This window comes from Anolis carolinensis, unplaced genomic scaffold, assembly GCF_035594765.1.
Source record: "Anolis carolinensis isolate JA03-04 unplaced genomic scaffold, rAnoCar3.1.pri scaffold_12, whole genome shotgun sequence".
Taxonomy (NCBI): domain Eukaryota; kingdom Metazoa; phylum Chordata; class Lepidosauria; order Squamata; family Dactyloidae; genus Anolis; species Anolis carolinensis.
Genome location: NW_026943823.1, coordinates 16,792,561 through 16,813,974, shown reverse-complemented (window position 1 = coordinate 16,813,974; position 21,414 = coordinate 16,792,561). Strand labels below are relative to the sequence as shown.

General features: G+C 40.9%; 1 protein-coding gene across 3 annotated transcripts in view; it reads right to left on the bottom strand.

The window, feature by feature from the left end:
* Positions 1–7,450: 7,450 nt before the first annotated feature.
* Positions 7,451–21,414, bottom strand: part of slc6a14 (solute carrier family 6 member 14) — a 42,793-nt gene continuing 28,829 nt past the window's right edge. Inside the window, exons 6-13 of one of the 3 annotated variants that reach the window (XM_062963821.1) lie at positions 18,128–18,268; positions 17,623–17,851; positions 16,189–16,314; positions 15,805–15,923; positions 13,795–13,894; positions 13,241–13,350; positions 9,031–9,198; positions 7,451–7,624 (exon numbers count right to left, since the gene is read on the bottom strand). In XM_062963821.1, coding sequence (XP_062819891.1) covers positions 7,475–7,624; positions 9,031–9,198; positions 13,241–13,350; positions 13,795–13,894; positions 15,805–15,923; positions 16,189–16,314; positions 17,623–17,851; positions 18,128–18,268 — 1,143 coding nt within the window. In that variant the 3' untranslated portion in view covers positions 7,451–7,474. Of the gene's footprint in view, positions 7,625–8,229; positions 9,199–13,240; positions 13,351–13,794; positions 13,895–15,804; positions 15,924–16,188; positions 16,315–17,622; positions 17,852–18,127; positions 18,269–21,414 lie in introns of those variants that run through there. The other 2 variants (XM_062963822.1, XM_062963820.1) reach the window with 2 other exon arrangements.

Below are 21,414 nucleotides of genomic sequence, written 5' to 3'. Positions count from 1 at the left end.
GGCATTTGCCACTTTTAGCATAGAGACATGGATATGATCCTCAACAATCCCTTCATTGATCCAGACAAAGCTGGGAATCAATATAATGCCTTCCTAATCAACTGGATTTTGAGCAAAACTCCGCTGTATATTGCACCTGCTCTACTTTGAACCCGCTTTCGCAGTGCCCTAAAAACTTCAGCGACTTCTCTGGCTCTTGATTAATTAATATGAGCTGCTCATTTGGAATCAAACTAATTGAACATTTGGAAGTGAAAGGTTAGCTCGGTAGACATCCATTAGTCTGCATTTTAATCAAAGCAGAGCTAACTTGACACGCAAAGGTTTCCTGACAGATATGCTCCATCAAAGAGAAACTGCTGCGGCCTCACCAAACTACAGCTCTCAGGACTCCATTGCATTGAGCCACAGCCGTTTAAATGGTAACTGTATTAATTATATAGTGTAGAATTTGTTTAGAAATCAAACTTATATAGTTTCTTGGGCAAGTAACAGAGGGAAAATTGGGAGAAAAATGCAATAAAAATGTCATCTTATATCCCTAACTAGATTCTGGCTACTTTCGCTAATACAGTAGAGTCTCACTTATCCAAGCTAAATGGGCCAACAGAACCTTGCATCAGCGAATATCTTGGATAATAAGGAGGGATTAAGGAAAAGTCTATTAAACATCAAATTATGATTTTGCAAATGAAGCACCAAAAAATCATGTTATACAACAAATTTGACAGAAAAAGTAGTTCAATAAGTAGTAATGTTATGTTGTAATTACTGTATTTACGAATTTAGCACCAAAATATCATGATATATTGAAAACATTGACTACAAAAATGCCTTGGATAATCCAGAACCTTGGTAGATAAGTGAAACTCTACTGTACATAAATCTGCTTTTGGGGTAGGGTGGGGGGTTTTAAATACATTTTTTGTGCAGATTTTTTCCCCCAATAATTGATTTTTCACCAAAAAGTGCCCGAAATAACCATATCATTAAACAAAATCCTTCTCCTTCTGAAATATGTTTTTCTTGGCTGTAGGAATGTATTTATCATATCAGAAGCAAAATGAGGATACAATTATAATGTATTTAAAAACACAAACAAAGTTAAAAGCTGGGCATTATACTAGATTTCCTTTTACTAGACGCTTGCCACTTGGAGTGCCTCTGGTGTTGCTGTAAAAAGGTCTTCCTTGTGTATGTGGTTGGGCTCAGACTGCTTTGTAGTAGGTGGTCTGTGGTTTGCTCTTCTCCACTCGCATGTCATGGACTCCACTTTGTTGCCCCATTTCCTAAGATTGGCTCTGTATCTCATGGTACCCAGTCTTCTGTGTGCCCAGGAAGGAGTTTCTCGTCCAGTCTCAGCCACTGATTGAGGTTCTGGATTCTAACCTGCCACTTTTGGACTCTTGCTTGCTGAGGTATTCCTGTGGATCTTAGGCAGCTGTTTCTTGATTTAAGGTGTTGGCTTGCTGGCTGATACCCGAACAGAGGATGGGCCGGAGATGTCACTGCCTTGGTCCTTTCATCACAGGCTGCTACTTTCCAATGAATGTCAGGTGGTGCAATACCGGCTAAACAGTATAATTTCTCCAGCAGTGTAGGGCATAGACATTCTGTGATAATGCAGTGTTATAGCTTAGCCGTCAGGATCTGGCCCTCCACAGGAGACGGAGTGGGACTCAGAGCCTGATTTGGACTTTGAGCCTCTCCAGGATTTGGATCAGAGCCCAATGTCTTTGCAGGTGCCTGAAGTTGTGCATCCAGAGGAACAGCTAATTGGGGAACATTCCGATGTTAACTCAAGGCTGGAGTCACCAGATATAGTTGTTGTAGGGGAGGATGTGTCTTTTGATCGCAGACAATCTATCTCACAGGATAGGAGTCAAAGGGAAGTGCTGAGAAGAAGTAACGTTTGGCTCTCAAGCGCTGTAATGAATAAACTTTCCCATGTGAAGCTGTGATTGCCCTGGATCTCATTGAGTTTTCCTTAAAGGGACCTCGCTCCTTGTTTACATTGCAGTGTCAACAGTGCCATTCTTGGGAGAAGCATCTCCGTTCCTGTCTCTTGATCCTTGCCTTGTTCCCGTGCTGTTTCCAGGATACACAGTTGGAGTTTGTGCCTTGTTACTCTCGAGTATACATCGCCTTGTTACTCTGGTATCCGTGCTTTCCAAGGAATACCTTCCAGGTGGATTACAGTTGTTTTGCTGCATCTTGTCCCTGATTCCTGCAACTCCTGGCTGCTTACTGACATTGACTCTTGGTTGGAACTCTTTGAGTTCTGTTTGTGGATTATAACTTTGAAAGACTTTGAAGAACTATCTTTTGAACTATTGTGGACATTATATTATGGACTACTGAATCTATTGACTCTTTCCACTGTTTGCTTGCATATATATATATATATACTAGCTGTGCCCGGCCACGCGTTGCTGTGGCAAAGTGGTGGTGGTATTGGTTAAAAATTGTTGTGTAATTTTGATGTTATTTGCATTTTTAATTAATTTTATTGTATTATATTTTATTATTTTCTTGTATTATTTTTAGTTATTTTCTGTTATTATAGTATTTTATTGTATCAATTTTTTTAGTGTTTTTTATTATTTTTATTGGGTTGCTAGGAGACCAAGTTGGAGGAGCTTAGCCTTCTAACTGGCAGCAATTGGATAAAAGCAATTATTCCTCTCCCTCTAATTAGGATTTTATTTTTATTTTCTTTTTGTTGTATCAACCTAGAGGCGTGGATGATGGGTTGTGTTGTCAAATTTGGAGGTTGGGGGGCCTGTAGTTTTGTTGTTTTGTGGGTGGCTGTGATGCCATCACTCTTTTATATATATAGATATATATATATCCCTCAATAACTGCTTTGCTTGAAAACCTGGCCCCAGTGTGGTTTTCAGAGTGCTGGCGTACCTTTGGGGTGCAACAGCAACATCACAGTAAGAGCCACATCCACTGTTTTAATGTGGTGAGATGTATATTGGGCATGCGTATTCAGCAGCAAAGTAGCCAAGCGCAAGGGCAGATGTCTTCACTGTATCTGGTTGTGATCCCCAGGTTGTGCCAGTCAGCTTTCGTATGATATTGTTTCTAGCACCCAATTTTTGCTTGATATTCAAGCAGTGCTTCTTATAAGTCAGAGCACAGTCCAGAGTGAAGAAATGGGGAAAGATTCGACCTAAATTGAATGCAAAGGTTCTTTTGAGTTAAACCTGTGCTCAGAAAGCGATACAAGAAAACCGTAAGTTGGGGCTGCCCTCTAGCGACCAAATCCTTTGTGTGCACTCAATGCTGAGTTAATCCTGCTAATCCTGTGGGTGCATCTACACTGGAGAATTAATACAGTTTGGCCTTGCTTCCACTGCCATGGCTCAAGGATATCTGGCCCAGGGATTTGGGTTTACTACCATGTTTCCCCGAAAATAAGACAGTGTTTTATATTAATTTTTGCTCCCAAAGATGCGCTAGGTCTTATTTTCAGGGGATGTCTTATTTTTCCATGAAGAAGAATTCACATTTATTGTTGACCAAAAAAATGAACATTTATTATATACTATACAGTAGTTGTCATCACAAACCAACATAACCAAACAAACTGTGAATCCTATCAAGAATTTCTTGTTACTACCATTATTTCCATGTACAACACTTTATGTACGTACATTTACCGATCCTGCATGCTCTGGTGTTCTGTTTGGCGGGCATGCTTCCAAACAAAAACTTTGCTAGATCTTACTTTCGGGGGAGGCCTTATATTTAGCAATTCAGCAAAACCTCTACTAGGTCTTATTTTCTGGGGATGTCTTATTTTTGGAGAAACAGGGTACTCAGAAAAGAAATATAGACACAATCTTTAAAAAATCAAATTTTATTGATTTAGAAGAGTGGCATGTTAATATAACTAATAAACATGGTTCAATGTAAAAAAGATGCACAGCCAAGCCGGGGCCTCCCACCCATGATCCCAGTGTCTGAGATCTCCCTCTTTGCTATGGTAGCCATCTCCCATGCAAGTCAATCCAAGGGTCACAATTGTGGCCCCTGAGGAAAGGAAGGCAGTTCTCCTTCTCATTCACATTCCTTATCTTGAGGTCTTCCAGCGTGACACTATGGTCAACGTCTAGCGCAGTGGTTCTCAACTTGTGAGTCCCCAGATGTTTTGGCCTTCAACTCCCAGAAATCCTAGGTAAAGGTTTCCCCTGACATTAAGTCCAGTCGTGTCCGAATCTGGGGGATGGTGCTCATGTCCATTTCTAAGCTGAAGAGCTGGCATTGTCCATAGACACCTCCAAGGTCATGTGGCCGGCATGAGTGCATGGAATGCCATTACCTTCCCACCAGAGCGGTACCTATTGATCTACTCACATTGGCATGTTTTTGAACTGCTAGGTTGGCAGAAGCTGGAGCTAACAGCGGGCGCTCACTCCGCTCCCCGGATTTGAACCTGAGACCTTTCGGTCTGCAAGTTCAGCAGCTCAGCGCTTTAACACACTTCGCCACCGGGGCTCCTTATACATAGAAAAAGTAAAGGTAAAGGTTTCCCCTGACGTTAAGTCCAGTCATGTCCGACTCTGGGGGTTGGTGCTCATCTCCATTTCTAAGCCCTAGAGCCGGCGTTGTCCGTAGACACCTCCAAGGTCATGTGGCCATTGGCATGACTGCATGGAGCACCGTTACCTTCCCGCCGGAGCGGTACCTATTGATCTACTCACATTGGCATGTTTTCAAACTGCTAGGTTGGCAGAAGCTGGAGCTAACAGCGGGCGCTCACTCTGTTCCCCGGATTTGAACCTGAGACCTTTCGGTCTGCAAGTTCAGCAGCTCAGTGCTTTAACACACTTCACCACCGGAGGCCCCAGAAATCCTAACAGCTGGTAAATTGACTGGGTCTTCTGGGACTTGTAGGCCAAAACACTTTGAGACCCACAGGTTGAAAACCACTGGTCTAGCAGATGTTGACCATGGAGTTGTACTAGAGGACTTACCATAGATAGTCCCAGAGAAAAATCCTTATATCTCTGTCCTCCGGTGTGATTCTCTGGTGAACGTTCAGCTGAGGTTCATGGAGTTCTGATGGATGACCTAGACATTCCTAATCTCTAGGTTCCCTAGAATATCTCTTGGAGGTTCATTGAGTTCTCCTGGTGGACCTAGATATTCCTGGAGAGATGTCCTTATCTCTAGGTCCTCCAATGAGATTCTACAGTCAACATCCAGCAGACGTTGACCATAGAATCAGGTTTTTTTATGGGGGTCTTGCACCCAGGAGGGATGACTGTATTGGTGAGAAGCTCATATGGGTTCCACCAGAATCATGGCATGACACAACTTTCCTTCTCTTGGAGGAATAAACCTGCAAAAGAAGGACAATTCTCCACCTGGAACAGTGAGTCTGGATCAAAAATGTGTCATTTTCTGACTATGGGAGATTAATCATGTCAGAAAACCCTACAAAATAACAATCCCCAGAACCTTCAAAGGCCTGTGATCTTGGTAGCATCATCTGAGGGTTGGAAGGGGACAACTACACATCCTTTTGTGCAAAACCCATATACACATAAGCAATACATGTCCAGAAATTGGGAAACCTGCACAAATGGCAAGAAAGTTGATTCTCTTTCTTGGACAATACTTGCTGAGAGGTGCAAACAGATAAAACAATGAATGCAGGACCAAAGCACAGCAAAAGTTACTTTGGTTGTTGTATGTCTTTCGGGCTGTGTGGCCATGTTCCAGAAGTATTCTCTCCTGACATTTCGCCCACATCTATGGCAGGCATCCTCAGAGGTTGTGAGGCATGGATAAACTAGGTAAGGAAAGTAAATAGTAAAAAAAAAAAAAAAGTAAACAAAGGACTCTTGTCACATTCTGGACCAGGGGTTCCCAAACTAAGGCCTGGGGGCCGGATGCGGCCCATCGAAGCAATTTATCCAGCCCCCACGGCACAAGGACAGAAGAGGGTTGGGCTAAATGACCCAAGGGGTTTCTTCTTCTCTTACAACCATTATTATTATTATTATTATTATTATTATTATTATTATTATTATTATTATTATTATTATTACCATTGAGGCTGGGTGGCCATCTGTCAGGGGTGCTTTGCTTGTGCTTTTGGTGCACAGAGGCAGAAGGGGTTTGGACTCAATGGCTCAAGGGCTCTCTTCCAACCCTCTTTATTATTATTATTATTATTATTATTAACATTGAGACTGGGAGGCCATCTGTCAGGGGTGCTTTGCTTGTGCTTTCGGTGCACAAAGGCAGAAGGGGGTTGGACTCAATGGCCCAAGGGTCTATTATTATTATTATTATTATTATTATTATTATTATTATTATTATTATTATTATTATTTATTGACATTGAGATTGGGAGGCCATCTGTCAGGGGTGCCTTGCTTGTGCTTTTGGTGCACAAAGGTAGAAGGCGGTTGGACTCAATGGCCCAAGTGGTCTCTTCCAACCCTCTTTATTATTATTATTATTATTATTATTATTATTATTATTATTATTATTAATTATTATTGCTCGGTGGCCATCTATAGTCCAGCCCTCCAACGGTCCAAAGGATTGTGAACTGGCCCCCTGTTTAAAAAGTTTGGCGACCCCTGCTCTGGCCTCTCCACAGATATATATTTACTTTCCTTGCCTAGTTTATCCATGCCTCACAACCTCTGAGGATGCCTGCCATAGATGTGGGCGAAACGTCAGGAGAGAATACTTCTGGAACATGGCCGCACAGCCTGAAAGACATACAACAACCCTGTGACCCCGGCCATGAAAGCCTTTGACACCACAAAAGTTACTTTGCTTGGCTGGCCAGCCAGCCATCCAACACTTCCAGGAAATTTAATCCCTATTTACCGGTAGTTACATTTATATCCCCACTGCTTTCATACTTGAGGATAGCGTTGAAAATCAAGGGGCTGATCCAAGTTCCTAGTCCTTATAACTATGAAAGTGCCCAAAGAATGCCTGCTGACTTCAACAGGATGTGAGAGACGAAATAAAAAATAAATTAGGTGAAATCATTTCCAAAGAAGGAAGAGAAATAAATTACACTGGACAAAACAAGTCCCTCCAGGCAAAACGATTCAAGCTCAGGCTGAGGTCCAACCGAATTTGATGGAATCACAGCCATCCATGGTTTTCAATGACTCTTGAGTCCTTGTTTTCCAAGTATGGACTAGAAGGAGGTCTTGGACCAATCCAAGCAAAGTGTCCCTTGGGTTTTGCCTCTAGGGAGCTCCGTTCGAACCTGAGACTCCCTCTTCCTAAGGGACACCTTCTCCATGCACAGCATGGACCTCGTTGAAGCATCATCCTGCAGGACAGGAGACCTTGGCTTGTGGTGTCCCACCGTCTCCAGGCTTGGCGAACCAAGGATGATCCATTGCACAAAGGTCCTTGGAATAAATAGCGTGGCTTCCATTACAAACCCATGCCTCCCCCCCCCCCCCCCCCCCAAGGTTCCTCTTTAGTCGAACTTGGGTACATAGCTGTCCACGGTGGGGATCTCGAGGTCCCGCTCTTTGGCCAGTTCCACCATGTTTCTGTATCGCTCTCCGCGGTGGCACTCCAAATAAGGGCCCCAATTTGGCTGGGGCTTGCAACAGTTGACAATACGCTACGGAGGGAAGTATTTGAAATAGATTATTTTAAAAATTGATATTATTATTGTTATAACAACAACAACAACAATGTATTGATTAGCCAGTTGGCCTTATCAAGAACAGATAGTAGAAACACAACATACAATATACATCTAGTACACTTAAAATAAAATACAGAAATACAGATATTTGCCTGCTTGGTGCCAATATAGCTTAACTATGGATCTAGGCATCAACTATCCTCGTCTTCCATACACTGCACCCCAAGCTGATCTATGTATTCTGATCTCCTTTTAGCAGCTTTAAACAAATACAGGGCTTTAGATGGAAGTCAATATATATGTACACTGGGGGGATTAAGGTGTATGGTGTGACATATATATATATATATATATATATATATATATATATATATATATATATATATACACACACACACACACACAGTAGAGTCTCACTTATCTAACATAAACGGGCTGGCAGAACGTTGGATAAGCGAATATGTTGGATAATAAGGAGAGATTAAACCTATTAATATGTTGGATAATAAGGAGAGAGAAGCCTATTAAACACCAAATTAGGTTATGATTTTACAAATTAAGTACCAAAATATCATGTTATAAAACAAATTTGACAAAAAAAGTAGTTCAATACACAGTAATGCTATGTAGTAATTACTGTATTTACGAATTTAGCACCAAAATATCACGATGTATTGAAAACATTGACTACAAAAATGCGTTGGATAATCCAGAACGTTGGATAAGTGAGACTCTACTGTATATCATTAGAAAAGAATTAAAACAGCAAACAAGGAGGCAGCCGAACACAAAAATGTTAATGTGGGATTTGTGTATTAGTAGTGTTTAAATGAAATTTGTGTCTAGCATGTATTGCATCATCCAGGAAATGCTATAGTGTGTAAAGAGTTAATTTGGTAAGAAGCTGTATTGACCTTGGATGTGTGGCTGGAACCAGATAGGAGTGTCCAGACTACAAGTGTGTTTGTATATAGCTGATTGCATCAGATGAGTTCTGTTCTGCCTATTGAGAAGATCTGTGCTGTTTGTCTAGATTGAAAGTCCTGTGTCTATCGTCTGCAAGTCTGTTTGTCTTGTCAAGTAAACTTTGTAAATACTTTTTACATCGTCTCTGACGTTCCTTCGTTCTGCGCTCCACTGACATCATTCATCTGCTACTACGCTGCGCGCATTACTCTGACAAAAAAGGCTGAAATAATATTGAAATGTATTTTTTGGACCTTAAGGGAAACCAATTGATTTCTCGTGCATTCTTTCCAGCTTGGAGAGTCCTTTGCAACCTGGTGCATATTCACTGGATATGCAGGCTGACAATTGCAATGGGAGTACAACATTTTTGCCAGGTTTTCTTCCCATGCAGATGCCCTTTGGAGACTCACCTGCCACAGGTTGCCTTGGGCTTTGGCTATTTTGTAAATTGCAATGACAGGGATCCAAATGAGGCAGAACATGATCATGCACCATCCGACCGCCGACCCCCATTCGGGATATTCCACGCTGCCGTATTTGGGGGGTGCAAAGGTGACCAGAGACCAAACCAAGATTGCCTGTCGCAAAGGGAAAAGAAGGAAGGAGACTTAAGAGATAAGGTCTAAAACTAGCCTCTGAGACGTGGAGTAAGTTTGGGAAGGGAATGAAATTTTGGGTAGACTCATTTCTATTTCAGTGTCTACAAACCCACCGCAGTTGATCTACATGTGTATAACATGTCTCACATCCTTGACAATATGGAAGATCTCACAATGGAGATGTTCATGTCAGTGGGATAGTACTGTATATACTCAAGTATAAGCCTAGTTTTTCAGTCCTTTTTTTAAGACTGAAAAAGCCCCCCTTGGCTTGTACTTGGGTGAGGGTCCTGGTTGGCTTATATTTGGGTCAGCTTATACTCGAGAATATATGGTACATTTATTATTTTTCTCTATTATTATTGGTATTATTACATTTATTAGTTTTCTCTATTATTATTGGTATGATTACATTTATTATTTTTCTCTATTATTATTGGTATTATTACATTTATTATTTTTCTCTATTATTATTGGTATGATTATATGTATTATTTTTCTCTATTATTATTGGTATTATTACATTTATTATTTTTCTCTATTATTATTGGTAATATTACATTTATTATTTTACTCTATTATTGTTGCTACTATTACATTTATTTTACTCTATTTTATTATTATTAATACAGTAGAGTCTCACTTATCCAACATAAACGGGCTGACAGAAGCTTGGATAAGCGAATATGTTGGATAATAAGGAGGGATTAAGGAAAAGCCTATTAAACATCAAATTAGGTTATGATTTTACAAATTAAGCACCAAAACATCATGTTATACAACAAATTTGACAGAAAAAGTAGTTCAATACGCAGTAATGCTATGTAGTAATTACTGTATTTACGAATTTAGCACCAAAATATCACGATATATTGAAAACATTGACTACAAAAATGTGTTGAATAATCCAGAACGTTGGATAAGCGAGTGTTGGATAAGTGAGACTCTACTGTAATACATTTATTATTTCACTCTGATCTTATTATTATATTTATTATTTTACTCTATTTATTACTACATGCATTATTTTCCTGTATTTATTATTATTATTATTATTATTATTATTATTATTACATGTATTATTTTACTCTATTATTATTAAAAGGATACATAAGGACATTTACATTGAAGAAGATGAGAATAATGATTTAATCAGAGTTGGAAATCTTATCTTAAATTAGAGCTTTATGTAAATACAGTAGAGTCTCACTTATCCAAGGTTCTGGATTATCCAAGGCATTTTTCTAGTCAATGTTTTCAATATATCATGATATTTTGGTGCTAAATTCGTAAATACAGTAATTACAACATAACATTACTGCGTATTTAACTGCGAATTTTTCTGTCAAATTTGTTGTATAACATGATGTTTTGGTGCTTAATTTGTAAAATCATAACCTAATTTGATGTTTAATAGGCTTTTCCTTAATCCCTCCTTATTATCCAAGATATTCGCTTATCCAAGGTTCTGCTGGCCCATTCAGCTTGGATAAGTGAGACTCTACCGTATTCAAAAACATTTAACCTACTGATGCCTCAATCTATGTAATTTTATTGGTATCTATTTTTATTTCTGAAATTTACCACCCTCGGCTTATACTGGAGTCAATGTTTTCCCAGTTTTTTTGTGGTAAAATTAGGTGCCTCGGCTTATATTTGTCTCGGCTTATACTCGAGTATATACGGTAAGTCTGCTGTGAGTTTTAATGCAAATTTCAAGGAGCCTATTGAAATTGCTCATCTCCGTGTCCCCAAATCTGTTCCAGAACTTGGGTAACTCCTACCCTAAAATATGCATTAACGTGGCTGGAGATCCACCGTGTGCCTCTGCTGAAATCAACATCAACTTAGATTCTGCTTTTTGGGAAGAAAACTAAACTGTGCCAAGAAAGTCAAAGGACTGGGCTCTGTTTTGCTGAGAAAACCTCTGAAACACTGTGTCCTTGGCCAACTTTTGCAGCGAACCAAGGAGACAATGTTGCACCACCTTCATTGGTACATTCCAGTCTAACCCAAATATTGATGCCCATTGTTTCCTCTAAGGCAGATAAGCACAACGTGGACATTTAAAAGAGAAGAATTTGACAGCAGGTGGGTTGGAGGTGAAAGGGGACTATCGACTGAATAGTTTAGTCTCTAGTTGTCCATCTCGCTATTTGTCCTGTGTCAAACACCTCCTCTATGCATTGGATTTCAAATTACCAAGCGCAGCTAACAGATTTAAATGCATTTTGTTGCTTTCAGTTCTATATGTCAATCTGGGTGACTTGGCATGACAGGACAATGTTGCAAACGGTCATAAACCCCCTTGAGAGATCTTGTTTTGAATCCGGTTGGTCACAAGTGTACACATAGTCTGAGATTATACATGGGGATATTTCGTTTGTATTTTTGTGAAGGTCTTTATGGAGGACCCATGCCCAAAACTATGGGATTTGGGTCTTTATGAAGGACCCATGCCCAAAACTATGGGATTTGGGTCTTTATGAAGGACTCATGCCAAAAACTATGGGATTTGGGTCTTTATGGAGGACCCATGCCCAAAACTATGGGATTTGGGTCTTTATGAAGGACTCATGTCCAAACGTATGGGATTTGGGTCTTTATGAAGGACTCATGTCCAAACGTATGGGATTTGGGTCTTTATGGAGGACCCATGCCCAAAACTATGGGATTTGGGTCTTTATGGAGGACCCACACACAAAACTATGGGATTTGGGTCTTTATTGAGGACCCATGCCCAAAACTATGGGATTTGGGTCTTTATGAAGGACTCATGCCCAAAACTATGGGATTTGGGTCTTTATGAAGGACTCATGCCCAAAACTATGGAATATTGATCTTTATGGAGGACCCACACACAAAACTATGGGATTTGGGTATTTATGAAGCCCCCCCGCAAAAAAAAATAACTATGGGATTTTGCTCTTAATGGAAAACCCACACCCAAAACTATGGGATTTTGGTATTTATGAAGGACCCACAACCAAAACTATGGAATTTTGTTATTTACAAAGGACTCACGCTAAAAACTATGGGTTTTGGACTTCATGAATGGAATTTTTGTCTTTATGAAGGACCTGCATCCAAAACTATGGGATTTTGGTCTTTATGACAGACCCACACCCAAAATATGGCCTTTATTAAAGACCTACATCCAAAACTATGGGATTTTGGTCTTTATGAAGGACCCACACTGAAAATCATGGTCTGTATGAAGGATTCACACTCAAAACTATGAGTTTTGGTGTTTATGAAGGGTTTTCATCCAAAACTATGGGATTTTGGTCTTTATGAAGGACCCACACTGAAAATTATGGTCTGTATGAAGGATTCACACTCAAAACTATGAGTTTTGGTGTTTATGAAGGGTTTTCATCCAAAACTATGGGATTTTGGTCTTTATGAAGGACCCACACTGAAAATTATGGTCTGTATGAAGGATTCACACTCAAAACTATGAGCTTTGGTGTTTATGAAGGGTTTTCATCCAAAACTATGGGATTTTGGTCTTTATGACAGACCCACACCCAAAATATGGTCCTTATTAAAGACCTACATTCAAAACTATGGGTTTTGGTCTTTATGAAGGGTCTTCATCCAAAACTATGGGATTTTGGTCTTTATGAAGGACCCACACTGAAAATTATGGTCTTTATGAAGGATCCACACTCAAAATTATGGGTTTTGGAGTTTATGAAGGGTCTGAACCCAAAACTATGGGATTTTGGTCTTTATGAAGAACTCGCATACAAAAATTATGGGATCTTGAGGAACATCTTGTTAAGCATATATAAAAGGAAAAGTTTTCCAACCCTTAAATTGGGGGTGTCCTTTATCATGAAAGCAAGCATTCTGAGCTCCAAATAAAGGAGATATCTTGTAATATGGGAAACCTAAGTCTCTCCCATTGAAAGCCCTGGGACATGTGCTCCGATCTGCCGTATTGATAACCCAGATTTGCATTTCCATCCATATTTCCACCACCAACGGATCTGTTTTGCTGCTCCGGGAGACTTACAAGCAGAAGGCAAGGGGTCACAGCAAACCAGCAGATTCGCCACCAGAGCCAGAAGAGGAAGCTTTTCTTGCCGATCATCATTTCGATGTCTTCAATAAATCGGTTTCCTCCTGCACAAGAGAAAGAGAAGTTGCTGCTTCTGAACAAAGTGGGATGCCTAAATCCTGCAATTGCATATCCTCCAAAACTAGGGAATGGAAGCCTTTGCTCATTTTGCTTTCGCTCAGAGGAATAGACAAGTTCAAAGGTTCTCTTCTTTTCATTAGAGAAAGAACTTCTGGATCACTTCTCTATTTTTCCCCATTGTATGATTTTTTTGCAGAGTGGGGTGAATATTCCACAACAGGATGTGCTTATTGCGTTGACCCTAAAAGCAGCTGACTCTTAGAAAGTTTACTTAGTACAGCATTCATATCCAGCACATAATTGAGAAATGTACTATTCTGTTAAATCCTAGGGGCTAAACTTACCAAGGAGAGTTTAAACTAACTCAAACATTCCTAAAAATCAGTTGTTTCTTGTTGGGGCAGTGGGGAAGACAGAGATACACGTACCATAAATCCAGCAAATTCCTGCCAACTCAAGGACAGCTGCGAAAAGGATTCCCCATCCGGCACAGAAATGGTCCACCAAGTTGACCCAGTAGATTCCTGCCTGCAAATCCAGGGAACAGGTTAAAGTTCATCTCATGCACAAAATGTTCACAATCCTTCAAATGAAGGGTTGCTTCAATCTCAGGGGCTTCCATAAGCAATAGGATAGGAGCTCATTGGCACCATATGCATGCAAAAATGTCCCAATGGAAGCCATTGATAACTGTTTTGTTGTCCTGATGTGAAATGGATGCATCGCCTCCAGCATTGCAGAAGGAAAACCACACATGTAATGTCCTTGTGCATGGATGTGCTTTGCTTGTGGAGGCACACATGCATTGCACAATCATGCGCATGGACATTTGGTTGTGGATTTAGTATTGGTGCCTAGGTTCAGTTTCACAAGGTTGCCATTCTGTATTAGACTTTGCATAGGATAATGAATGTGTAATTCTGCATACAGAGGGTTTATCTTACTCAACCTCAGTGCAGAATTGCCTGCATGGCATGAGGTTGGACTAGATCAGGCATGGGCAAACTTGGGCTCTCCAGGTTTTTTGGACTTCAACTCCCACAATTCCTAACAGCCGGAGTTGAAATCCAAAACACCTGGAGAGCTCAAGTTTGCCCAAGCCTGGACTAGATGGACCACGCAGTCCCTTCCAACTTTATGAGTTCATGATTCTATCTCAGCCAAGAAAACGTGGAACCCACATAATAATAATAATAATAATAATAATAATAATAATAATAATAATAATAATAATAATAATAATTTCTGCCTCGAAGATCAGGTGGCAGAGGACTCTTACAAGTAAAACAAGCAGTCAAAGAAGAAGATGACCTGGCAGAATATGTAAAGCAAAGTGAAGAACCTGCTTTGATTGAAGTCAAAAATCAGAAACTTCTCCAAACACAGCAAAGAATCAGTACAAGAAAACTGCACTACAAACTAGAGCTGACAGCTGGCACAACAAAACATTGCATGGGAAGTTCCTTGACAAAACTGAAGGAAAGGCTGATAAGGAGAAGACCTGGCTCTGGCTCACAAATGGGACCCTGAAGAAGGAGACAGAAGGCCTGATCCTTGCAGCCCAGGAGAACAAAGCCATCAGAACAAAGGCAATTAAGGCCAAAATCGAAAAATCAGCTGATGACCCAAAATGCAGACTGTGCAAGGAAACCAACGAAACTATTGCTCATATCCTCAGCTGTTGAAAGAAAATCGCACAGACAGACTACAAACAGAGGCACAACTGTGTGGCCCAAATGATCCATTGGAACTTATGCCTCAAGTACCACCTGCCAGCAGCAAAAAACTGGTGGGATCACAAACCTGCAAAAGTATTGGAAAATGAGCACGCAAAGATACTGTGGGACTTCCAAATCCAGACTGACAAAGTTCTGGAATGCAACACACCAGACATCACAGTTGTGGAAAAGAAAAAGGTTTGGATCATTGATGCTGCCATCCCAGGTGACAGTCGCATTGACGAAAAACAACAGGACAAACTCAGCCGCTATCAGGACCTCAAGATTGAACTTCAAAGACTCTGGCAGAAACCAGTGCAGGTGGTCCCGGTGGTGATGGGCACATTGGGTGCCATGCCAAAAGATCTTAGCCAGCATTTGGAAACAATAGACATTGACAAAATTACGATCTGCCAACTTCAAAAGGCCACCCTGCTGGGATCTGCACGCATCATCCGAAAATGCATCACACAGTCCTAGACACTTGGGAAGTGTTCGACTTGTGATTTTGTGATATGAAATCCAGCATATCTATCTTGTTTGCTGTGTCATAATAAAATAATAATAATAATAATGGCATTTCTTAACTTCCTCTCTTTGCGGCTCAAGATACATCAGTCTCTCCAATGACATGAAGGCAATCAACCATCCCTGATTTGACCTTGGAAACCTAACATGCTTTATGAGCTTCCGTTCATTTGTCCCTGGTCAAAATCCTACCTGAGTGACACAGACAAGCCCCAGGAGAAAGAGTAGCATGCACAACCCAAGGGTCACCGGCACCCGCATTTTCTTCATCACTTTGGGGAAGCTGTCTTGGATGGTGGTGGTGATCGTCTCTGCAAAAGGAAGTGAGAGGATGTTGAATATCCCTCCTCATAACCCAGTGTTTCAAATACATGTAAGCCCTATGTAGTTCAAAAAAAGTCCAGCAAAGTACAACTTCACTTTTGAATGAAGGAGATGGAGATGCCTAAATTCAGTTTCAGAAAAGTATCAGTTAAGTCTATGAAATGGGCAACCACTTCTTCCAGATGCATGAAACTTTTGTCTTTGGACATGGCTTATGAAGCCACCACGGAAAACTGTAGCAAGACTACTCACCGATGGTTGCAAATTGGGAGTCCAGGCCCAACAGCAGCAGCATGAAGAAAAACAGAAAGGACCAAAGAGGAGCAACCGGCAACTTGGAGAGTGCTTCTGGATAGGCAACAAATGCCAGGTCGAAGCCTGAAGAGGAGCAGAAATAGTTGCAATGTTAGAAGGCATCTCTTGAGCATGGTCAACACAGACCACAATGGAAACCATGGGAACTGAAGATATAGCCTGAATTATAGTCAAAGATCTGTTAGTGTGTTCTGTTGTTAGAGTGAAATGTTATATCAAGTTATCCTGTTGGGTGTTTGCAACTATGTGTTTCCGGCAGAGCATTCCAGCAGCGCATGGGTTTAGCACAAGCCAGCTTGATTGATTGCCCGCAGGACCAATAGGTCAGGGCTTCCGTTTGAACTGTATGATCGGAACTTTCATCATGAACTGAGGAATGCAGGAGGTGCCTGCTTGTACTGATAACAGCCTTGGCTAGCGGAGAAGAAGCACCATGTGTCTGGAGAGTTATGGCTTTGAGTATTTGTATATAACTTGTAAATAAAGCAATTAGACTTGTTGGGATCAGCAGTAAAACAACGACTGAGCTGTTGTTTTGTTGGTGCCACTTTTGCTGCTGCATCAAGTGGTCCTTCAGGTGAGCAGACGGAGAGAACTGACTCATCAAAACAGTCAGGGTGGCGGACGATCGATTTATTCCCCTCTCCACCCAGGACCCCGACAATATCTGCATTATTTTTCAGGAAACAGGAGTATATACAAGATGCAATAAGAAACAATTCTAGGCAAAAGGACAATGTTAATATTCTAACTCTCTCTCACTTTCCCACGCTGCCTTTGCCTCATAATATTTAAAGCAAAGAGCCCGAAATATTAAATATTAGCTGTTTGCAAATGCATTCCTAAAAAATAAAATCTGCCTCTTCGTACATAATCTGAGAATGCAGATCTGGCAATAAATAATCTATTTCTAAAGAATTTAGTTAATAATAGGTAAAGGTAAAGGTTTCCCCTGACGTTAAGTCCAGTCATGTCTGACTCTGGGGTTGGTGCCCATTTCCATTTCTAAGCCGAAGAGCCGGCATTGTCTGTAGACACCTCCAAGGTCATGTGGCCAGCATGACTGCATGGAGCGCCGTTACCTTCCCGCCGGAGCGGTACCTATTAATCTACTCACATTTGCATGTTTTCGAACTGCTAGGTTGGCAGGAGCTGGAGCTAACAGTGGGCACTCAAGCCGCTCCCAGGATTTGAACCTGGGACCTTTCGGTCTGCAAGTTCATCAGCTCAGCGCTTTAACGCACTTCGCCACCGGGGCTCCTTTAGTTAATAATATCCAGATACAAATCACAATACAAAGATGCTGCATGGGAGAATGTGACTTGCCCAATGCATTTCCAGGCCAAGCAGGGATTCAAACTCTGGCCTCACCTGAATCAACAACCTCTGAGACTTTCTTGTCTGCCATGAAGGCCATGTGCCCCAAGATGGAGAAGATGGCAAAGCCGGCAAAGACACTGGTGAGGCAATTGATCACGCAGACGAAGATGGCATCAGAATAGCAGTTGTTGTGGAACTTGTTGTACGAGGAGAGGGCCACCAGCCCACCCCAGGCCACTGACAGGGAGAAGAAAATCTGTGTCGCTGCATCTTTCCAGACCTTGTGAAGGAGAGAGAAGAAATGTGGGTTGTTGCATTTATGTATTGGTATGTGTGAGAGAGCTCATTTTGGATTGCACAAAAACGTCAGGTGAATTTGGAAGATGCATGCTCCCTGGAAGCTCTCTTCTTTCAAGGCATAGTTCTTTCCCTAAGATTCCTCCCTTTGAGGATTGAGGCCAGATCCTGAAATCTGAGGGTCCTAGTGAAAAAGACGTAGAACATATCCAATTTCAGGAGTACAGTTTGATGCAGCTGTAGATGGCACCCTACTCACCTCTGCCTCCATGAGTTTGGTGAAGTTGGACTGGTTCCCAATGTAGTACTCAATGCCCTCCCGGGCCCCTTCCAACGTGACGCCTCGTACCAGCAATATGATGAGGACGACATAAGGGAAGATGGCCGTGAAGTAGACAACCTGAGACAGGGAGAAGAACAGAAACCAAGGTTGGGATGGACATTAGCCTGGGAGAAAGGTCATGAAGAAGGAGGGATGGGTTCTTAGAGGAAGGGACATGTCTGTGTCAACCATAGATGGTCAAGGTCCTCCATCTAAGGATAAATTATTTAGAAGAAACCTATCGTCTTTTGCTATAACTCAACCTGGGGGACTTCACACAAGAATTCATTCAATGCTGGAATCCTGTTGGTGACATAGACATCTGGACTTCAAAGTTGTATATGTATGTTGTCTATGCTGGGCTCTGTAGGACTCATGCAGAGTACAAGGAAGTCTCTAAATTGCATTAAACACTTGCTTTGTCCTACTGACTCAGCAATTTATCGCCTGGATATGCCTTTATATAAGTGGTTCCCAACCTTTGGGCCTCCAGGTGTTTTGGACTTCAACTCCCAGAAATCCCAGCCAGTTTACCAACTGTTAGGAACTGTGGGAGCTGAAGCTCAAAACACCTGGAGGCCCAAAGGTTGGAAACCACTGCTATATTTTATCAAATCCTACCAGTCTACTGCACTACAGACTCAACCTGAGTGACTTCACACAAGGATTCATCCAATGCTGGAATCATGTTGGTGACATAGGCAGCTGTAATTCAAATTTGTTTGTGTATGTTGTCTATTGGAGAGACCAGAAGGTCGTCCATCAAAGAATAAATGCATTTGAAAGAAACTTGTCATCTTTCACTACAGACTTGATCTGGGGGACCTCACACAATAATTCATCCAAAGCTGGGATCCTGTTGGTGACATAGACATATGTACTTGATGAGGAACTGAAAATATGGATTTTTAGACATATATTGTATGCACATTAGAAGCAGTGAAATGTAGAAAAATCAGACTCTCTCTGTGTTAGATTTTAGGGATCACAAGCTGACAGGACAAGCTAGGAGAAGGGGGGCCTGTTTTCTATACATTCCAGTGTGAATTGGTTCCTAGTACAGCTTGACAGGTCAAGAGTGGCCTCTTGATGGATCTCTCTTTTGGTATCTGTGACTTGCTACACGCTTTTAAGAGTGCTTAAGATAGGAAAATGCTGATTGTGCATATTTATGTCCATGTATGTAAGCATGTGAAGTGACGTACTAATGACGAGATGTATGTAAAAGCATGTTCTTTGTCTGAAAATGTATAAAAGGCAAGTCCACGCCTTGATCGTCTCTCTGGAAAGCTTTTTTGGAAGAGATTCCACTTCCAGGGACTCAGCTGAAATAATAAAGCGGACTTTTTGGCCTCTCAAAAGGATCTCTCTTTGCTTTATCTCTCCCTTCATCTACAACATACGTATGTATGTGTGTTGTGTGTGTGTGTGTATTGTCTATTGGAGGGGCCACAAGGTCTTTCATTCAAAGATAACTGAATATGAAGTATCTTATCATCCTCATTACAACATGGACTCAACTTGGGTGACTTCACACAAGAATTCATCCAAAGGTGAAATCCTGTCAATGATATCTGCATTTCAAAGTTGTACGTGTATGTTGTCTGTTAGAGAGTCCACAAGGTTCTCCACTGAAAAATAAACGAATTTGGAAGAAATGTATAATTCCTTACTATAACTAAATAGTCTGGGCAACTTCTCACAAGAATTCACCCAAAGCTGAAATCCTATTGGTGACATAGACATCTGTACTTCAAAGCTGTGTGTGTGCTTTTTGTCTATTAGAGGGACCAGAAGGTCCTCCATCGAAGGATAAATGAATTTAGAAGAAAATTATCATTCTTCACTACAATTAGAGGGTCTGAGCAGACAAGAATTTACCGAAAGCTGGAATCCTGTTGGTGACAGATACCTGTACTTCAAAGATGTGTGTGTGTGTTTTCACTGAAGGATAAATGAATTCAGAAGAAATTCGTCATTCCACACTACTGTTTGATGACCTGGGTGACTTTACAGAACAATTCTTCCAAAGCTGGAATCCTGTTGGTGACATGGCTCCCCAAATGACCCGATTCCATACTGGAAATCAGCCAATAGCATTGCTTCCAAATGCATAACTGGTTAGGATATTTTGGCATGAAGGATGTTCCCACACGCCAAAACATTATTTACAAGTAATGACTGTAATTGAAGTACTGCAATCCATCGTTCCTGTTTCCCTCCCACCCCTGGCAGAAGACGAGACGGAAGCCAACATTTTAATGCTGCGGTTGGAGGAGGAAGCAGATATGGGGATTTCTCCATTACTAATTTTGTTTCCCTTGTCATGCTGTAAATATGCTACTAGGTGCCTTGACTCTCACTATTGAGAGTAAGGTGGGATACAAGATGAGAATAACAACAACATCAATACAGCTGGTGCATCTGAAGTCCAAGACACTCCAAAATCCACAATTGTCCCCGGAGAGGTTGAGAAAGTGACATCTTTGGGTTCTGGTTGTTAAATGCACCTAAACTTTATTTCGGGTGCAAAGTAAATACAGTAGAGTCTCACTTATCCAAGCTAAACGAGCCGGCAGAAGCTTGGATAAGCGAATATCTTGGATACTAAGGAGGAATTAAGGAAAAGCCTATTAAACATCAAATTAGGTTATGATTTTACAAATTAAGCACCAAAACATCATGTTATACAACAAATTTGACAGAAAAGTAGTTCAATACGCAGTAAGGTTATGTTGTAATTACGGTATTTATGAATTTAGCACCAAAATATCATGATATATTGAAAACATTGACTACAAAAATACCTTGGATAATCCAGAATGTTGGATAAGTGAGTCTTGGATAAATGAGACTCTACTTTTGGGGTAGGATGGCGGGGGGGGGGGGGGGGGGGGAGGTTAAATAAAAAAAAATTGTGCAGATTTTTTTCCCAGGAATTGATTTTTCACCAAAAAGTGCCCGAAACAACCATATCATTAAAAAAAATCCTTCTCCTTCTGAAATATGTTTTTCTTGGCTGTAGGAATTTATTTATCATGTCAGAAGCGAAATGAGGATCCAATTATAATGTACAGTAGAGTCTCACTTATCCAACATAAACGGGCCGGCAGAACGTTGGATAAGCAAATATGTCAGAAGCAAAATGAGGATACAATTATAATGTATTTAAAAACACAAACAAATGATATATTGAAAACATTAACTACAAAAATGCCTTCGAT